Source organism: Silurus aristotelis (genome assembly GCF_946808225.1).
Source record: "Silurus aristotelis genome assembly, chromosome: 2".
Lineage (NCBI taxonomy): Eukaryota > Metazoa > Chordata > Actinopteri > Siluriformes > Siluridae > Silurus > Silurus aristotelis.
In genome coordinates this window covers 37,802,854-37,810,353 of record NC_139575.1, presented here as the reverse complement: position 1 = coordinate 37,810,353, position 7,500 = coordinate 37,802,854, and the positions used below count along the sequence as shown (strand labels likewise).

Genomic DNA, 7,500 nt, shown 5'->3' with positions numbered 1-7,500 from the left:
AAGCAGTGTGCATGAAAGGGTAAGAGATGTAATAAAAAGTAAGAAGATGAAAACAAGCTAAATGTAGCAGCAGTTACATCAACAGCTGAACACTTGATCTTTTAAGTTCATGAGCATGAAGAGTGAAAAATGTTTAATCCAACGAGGTGTTAAAGACGGATACGCTTTTATTCATTTTTGTACTGTACAATATGATAATATGCCTTCTTTACTACGCTGTCACACACACTGGCCACGCCCCCTTCACTAGGACTGACAGATACAGTGACCACGCCCCCTTTACTATACTGGCAGATTCAGAGTCCGTGACTTCTTCACTAAGACTGACTGATACTGAGGCAATGCCTCCTTCACTACGACTGACCAATAAAGAGGCCACGCCCCCTTCATTCGGAGTGACCGATACAGAGATTATGCCTCTTTCACTGGGACTGAACCACAGAGGCCACACCTCCTTCACTAGGACTGACAGATACAGAGGCCACGCCTCCTTCTCTGAGATTGACAAACTGATTAAATAATGATGAGGTCTTGGGGGGTGGAGTTATTTCTCATCTTCATTCATAGCACATCCACAGCACGTCCATCTTTCGCATTAGCATTCCCGCAGCTCAGCAGCGTGTGCGCGCTCTAATAGCCAGGAGATTATCAGACGGACGCTAGCTGTGATCCATCACCCTGAGAGGACGAGTTACTGACGTGTCGATGTGAACACGTGACGATGTGAACACAGTTTCCTTGTCTAATAATAATGTTGAGAGACAAGAAAACGGGTCCGTGAGGGAAAAACTTAACTATCATTTAGATAGAAATGCCATTAGAGTGTAAAAATCTAGTAAATGAGTGGAAGAAAGTTCTGTGGTACCAAACATGACATTTATTCTCTAACAGAAGAACTTGTGTAAGATGGAGGACATGAGAAAAGATGTGATCAGACTGCCTCACCCCCAAGGTCAAACATAGAGCTGGAAGCATGATGGTTTGGGGTTGTTTTGGAGCAGGAAAGGATGGAGATTTATTCTGGAAAGTGAAGGAAATCCGCATGGCAACCATTCCATACTTCAACACCATGTGATTCCGTCTGGACTGCAGCTCATTGAAACCAAACTCCCCGAACAACAAGACGATGAACCCAAGCGTATGTCTGAACACTGTCTGGAGTGTCATCTACCAAGGAACCTCCTGCCCAGTCACTGAACCTAAATCCTGTTGAACTGCTGAAATACTGAAGAACATCTTTGGAGAATCTTTCAAGAGCAGCAAAGTATTTCAGCAGAATGTTTGGAGAAATGAAGGGTCCAGATGTTGAGAGTGTACAGCTGTTAGTCATGTCAAGGGAGGATTTTTCAATGAGAATAAAGTGAAAAATTTTGACATTTATAATTGTGTTTGGTCAAAGTAAATCTTCAGGACGTTACATTGCCGAGAAACATGAATGTGTCTCTCAAAGACCATAAAACCAAAATACCATTTTCAGGCTCTGTATATCGTATATAGAGAAAAATAATGCAACAAAAATGTTTTATATAACCGGCTTGAAATATTGCTACATAAATGATTACTCGATTTCTATATTTTTTCATGAGATGTTTGTATAAAAATATTATAGAATATTATATATTTATATATTTGTACTTTAGAAACCTGAACGTATATTATCTAATCACTTTGTCCAACCTCTGATTGCTAATTGCTAAGACTATCTGAATTCTACGTGTCATTCATGCTAATTGGTTTTGCTAGCGTTAATGCAATGCATTTAGCGTTTCCTCCCTGCCCTTTATCTGAACGAGTTAATAGGTTTTATACTGCATCACTTTTTACAGCTCGCCTGATGCCTTTATAATGCACACAACCACCTGTTTCACAGCAGCGACGTATCGCTCTGACTCGTCTGCCTATTTCTACAACTTAGCTGCGTTCAGCCTCGTTGGTCCTTAATGCTGGTTATTAAAACCTCATGTGTTATCATTGCTATCTGCGATCTCTGTACGCGTATTATGCAAAGTGAGCTAAGCGTTAGCAGTCTGTGATTAGGCTTTAAAATGCGAAACACAAAAACTGCAAATTTCTCATCAGCGTTTTCTTAAAAAGCAAATAAAAATGAGTGACAACGCTAAGAAAGGTGAATCTAAATGACCAAATCAGGACTAAATTAGCATCTATACATTTTGTGTGTGTGTGTGTGTGTGTGTGTGTGTGTGTGTGTGTGTGTGTGTGTGTGTGTGTGTGTGTGTGTGTGTGTTGGCCCATGAGGAAGAGAAGCTGACTTCAGAGGATTTTCTGAAGATGCAGAGTAAACCTTCTCCTCTCGCTGAAATCGACAAAGCTGTTACAGAAATTATTAAAGTGTTTAGCGTGAGATGGAGAAGTCCAGCCACAGCCAAGCTTCACACACACACACACACACACACACACACACACACACACACACACACATACACACACACTTACACACGCACACACACACACACACACACACACACACACACACACACACACACACACACACACACACACATACACACACACTTACACACGCACACACACACACACACACACACACACACACACACACACACACACACACACACACACACACACACACACACACACACATACACACACACTTACACACGCACACACACACACACACACACACACACACACACACACACACACACACACACACACACATACACACACACTTACACACGCACACACACACACACACACACACACACACACACACACACACACACACACATACACACACACTTACACACACGAAAAAACCTCAAGGCTCCAACAATTATAGAAAATGAGCTGTAAGTCAGTGAAAAGGTTGCGAGTGAAAAAACGTGTCCTTTATACCACAGCGCTGTTGAAATCTGGATCCTGATTGGTCGGAAGATATCAGATTGCTTTTTTTATCGCAGCAGCCCAGACACAAATCACACATTTATACAGAGGCACGTGTTCTAAAATGCTATCGATGCTACAGCAACAGCTAATTTGCAGGGACTTAAAGAAAGCCAGGATTACAAAACGTGACTGATAGTATACACGCTGAAGTTTCTGTAAGCAAAAAGATTTCTCCAGTGTTTATGTTGATGTTTATGGAAGGAGTCTCCACTGTTAGTTTGTAACAGATGCAGACACTAAGAGGAAGAAAGTATGAAAAATTAAAATGTCTTTATAAAGCAACCTCTCTCTCCCTCTCTCTCTCTCTCTCTCTCTCTCTCTCTCTCTCTCACTCGTTCTCTCTCTAACGTGGTCTGTTATCCTACTCGTGCCCTGAGGGTGAATCATCTGGAACATCAGAACCTATTCCACCATAACACAAACAGCATGTCGGCTCAGATGATCATCACAACCTCTCTCTCTCTCTTTCTCTCTCTCTCTCTCTCTCTCTCTCTCTCTCTCTCTCTCTCTCTCTCTCTCTCTCTCTCTCTTTTCTCACTATTCACTTTATTTTCACACCACTCAAGTGTAACCATACAGAACACACACACACACACACACACACACACACCACACACACACACACACACACACACACACACACACATGCGAGATCATATATAACTCTCTAACACACAGAACAGAACCACAGAAAATAAAAAAGGACAGAAACAGCACATGCAATGCCTTTTATTACACTTTACTACTGCTTATTACAGCTTATAAGCCTTTAATATCGTTTACTTCACTTAGTGACTCCTTATTACAGTTTATCAGAATTTGATACAATTCATTACATTACATTTAATTACAGTATGAGTTTAATTTCATTTATTAATTGTAATATTGTCATATTAGTGTATTTGTACTCTATTATGAGTTATAACTGTTTCATATCATTTATTATCTGATTTGTCATTATTTTAATGAAATGTAACGCCGTCTAATACTTTTCATTACACATCATTACTGTTTTTTACTATTTAATACTATTTATTACTGTTTATAACATTTAGATTTTTTCTTGCTATTTGTTGCTGTGTTGCTTTTAATACACATTATTACTGCATATTACTATTAATAACGCATCATTATGACTTAACACTGTCTAGTACTCTTTATTACATATTTGTAATAATTTTTGCAGTCTATTACTTTGTATTACACGTTATTACTCTTTATTACAGATTTGTATTGTTTTTTTAGTCTATATTACAGTTTAATATCATTTATTGCTAATTCTTGCTATTAATTCCTCTTTATTACAGTGTTTATTACAGCTGTGAGTGTTTCCTGTGGTTTATTACTGAGTTGCTCATCAATGCTGTTGTTCGCAGTTAAATGGAATCAAGTAACACTAACAAGACAAAAATTATTGCTGTGTTCAACAGCTTCCATGTTGTTCTTATGAGAAATAAGAATGTGTGGATGAGCCCTTCATTTTAAAGTGTTATCCATAAAAAAGAAAAGAAAGAAAGAAAGAAAGAAAGAAAGAAAGAAAGAAAGAAAGAAAGAAAGAAAGAAAGAAAGAAAGAGAGAAAGATTGAACAGATTGAAGCCGGCGTTGTTTCCGTGATGATATATTTAGGAGATAAAGGCGCTACACGACCGGGATGGATTTATTTTTGAGCAGCAGAGCCGTATGGTGCTAATAACAGAGCGTAGAAGTTTCACATGTTCCTGATTCTCTGCTCCATCGCTCTGTTCCACTTTTTACCTTTCTCTCTTATTCCTTCCATTTCTCCTCCTGATGAATTCTCTTTATCGCTGCAGGACCGAGCGATCGCACAAGGAGAGATTGACCGTGTTGTCGCTAGCGCGGTGTGAAACTCACTGACAGAAATGTGAAATGAGAAAACAGCCAGCAGTGAAAATTAGCAAATCAAGCGCCTTGTCATATTCGCCAGCTGTAGAAAAAAAAAGATTGATTATGTCACCGGGGTAGAAAAATTCTCTGAAGCGAAAATACTCGCTCGAATGCCAGACTATCAGGATTCATAACGATAATTATATTATAGCTAAGAAGCAGGATGGAGAGTCAGGTCCAAGCGTCTCACTCCAGCTCACTGTGAAGAACTCTTCAAGGTTCAGCTCCTTTTTCTTTACTCAGATTAGATCCTTCAACTCCAGACCTCGGTGCTAAACACCATACAGAACTGAGACCGAGGAATGTTAAAAACTGGGTTTGTTCCTGGTTTAAAAGGGATTTTAATTGGGCGGTTTGGGGGTATAGTTGGGGGTTTATAGTTCATCAGGTATTTAGATATTTAAGAAAATGACTTGTAACAGCATGTAATGACATGTGATAGCATGTACATAAGTTCATCCGATAGCATGCAATGACTTTTAATAAACTTCAATGGCCTGTTATAAACTGGTATAATGTGTAATTACTTATAACAACCTGGAATGACCTATAATAACCTCTAATTACCTGAAATGTTCCCCCTGCAATGACCTGTAATAACCTGTAATAAACTGTTATGATCTGTAATAACCAGGAATGTAATGGTCTGTAACACTTTCGAATGAATTTTTATTACATATAATACATCTTTAATAAAGTGTAATGACCTTTAATTACTTGCAAAGGCTTGTATGCAACTCTAATGGCCTGTAATGACATGTAAAATATCTAATAAAGTGTAATAAGCTGTAATGACCTGATAGATAGATCTATCTATCTATCTATCTATCTATCTATCTATCTATCTATCTATCTATCTATCTATCTATCTATCTATCTATCTATCTATCTATCTATCTATCTATCTATCTATCTATCTAATTTGTAATAGCCCACAAATATGTAATGATTTTCAATCACCTGTAATGTGTATTTATAACCTGTAATAAAATGTAATAAGCCATTATGTAATGATTTGAATGACCTGTAAAGTGAAATGATTTATAATCTGTAATAAAATGTAATGAGCTGTTATAAACTGTAATCAAGTATAATGACCTGTAATTATCTGTAATAATCTGTTATGACCTGTAGTAACACTAATTAGAGTAAGAAGGAAGGAGTGGGAGTTTTACCTGCTGATCGCAGAGCTGAGCTCCTCCAGACGTCTCGACTCGTTGGCGTTCTCCAGTTTCGACAGCGTGTCCATCTTCTTCATGATGACCTCCAACATGTCGCTGATTTTCCTCAGGACACCACGGGACTCCACACCTCCAAACACTAAACAAAGAGACACACACACACACACACACACACACACACATACACACACACACAAAGACATGTGTGAAACGTACACACATTTGTGCAAACAATTAAATTAGTTTTGTACAAAAATAAATGCACAGATTTCATTTCAGTAATATGAAGTGGAAGGACATTTTGTCCTAAAACAAATCGCCATGTTGGTGTTAAGAAAATCACACACAAAGCTGTGATCTGAATTCACATTAAGTCGTGTTCCATCGCTAATATAAATACATCCATCCATACGTCCATTAACGCTGCACTGAAAGCCGACTTTGTTTTACCCCGCTTTTTTCCCACTTATCCAGTATTTGTTTAACACTCACGCTCAAAAAGGTCAGTGTGCTCGCTGTGTGTGTGTGTTTGTGTGTGTGTGTGTGTGTGTGTGTGGTGTGTGTGTGTGTGTGTGTGTGTGTGTGTGTGTGTGTGTGTGTGTGTGCGCATCCAGCCGGCTGCTAATGTGTGTGTTTCACTCACATAATGCACTGTTTCGTAGCTTTGGCCTAATTACCTCCCTGTGTGCTCATTATCACTTCTGAAAACGAGCTGAAACCAAACTGATTTATATGATGCTGTTTAATTAAGATATAGAATGATGTAACAGTCAGACATGCATTTATACAAACACACACACACACACATACATACACACACACACACCCACACACACACACACCACACCACACTACCAGATTACCATTCAAACTTCACATGGATGAAGCTGCTGTACAGAACTGTTCATGCTTCAATACATACAAAGTAAAAGAATTGTCCATTTGTGTGTTAGTTGTGTAGTTGTGTATTGGTGTGCGTCAGTGTGGGTAGGTGTTAATTTCTGTGTGTGTGTCTGTGCATATTGGTGTGTGTTATTAATGTGTGTTGTGTGTGTCAGTGTGTATTGGTGTGTATGGGTTTGTACCAGTGTTTGTGTATATTAGTGCATGTGTGTGTGTGTGTGTGTGTGTGTGTGGTGTGTGTGTGTGTGTGTGTGTGAGGTGTGTGTGTGTGTTAGAAAAGGTCGGAATCTCAGCTTTAACCTTCCTGCTCTAATAGAGTGCACTGGAGACTCGGCTCATAGAGACGGAGAAGAACAAATGATGTTGACGTTCGCGTCCCTCAACAAGATGAAGGCAATTACACGAATCCACGGAGAGGCAGAGGTGATGTTATTGCATTCACCTGCTAAATTAAAAAAGAATAGAAATAGAGAGAAAGAAAGAGAGACATAGAAAGAGAGAGGGGGAGAAAGGGACAGAGACAGAGAGAGAGAGAAAGAGAGGCTGGGGGGGTGGGTAGTGGGGGGGGGGGGGGGGGGGGGGGGG

At 39.3% G+C, this 7,500-nt stretch overlaps 1 protein-coding gene across 1 annotated transcript in view; it reads right to left on the bottom strand.

Annotated features, from left to right (window-relative positions):
* Positions 1 to 7,500, bottom strand: part of LOC310717306 (alpha-1,6-mannosylglycoprotein 6-beta-N-acetylglucosaminyltransferase B-like) — a 79,283-nt gene that overhangs the window by 43,520 nt on the left and 28,263 nt on the right. The window contains exon 3 of the mRNA XM_083525198.1: positions 6,007 to 6,151. Within this exon, the coding sequence (XP_083381324.1) occupies positions 6,007 to 6,151 (145 nt within the window). The remainder of the gene's footprint in view (positions 1 to 6,006; positions 6,152 to 7,500) is intronic.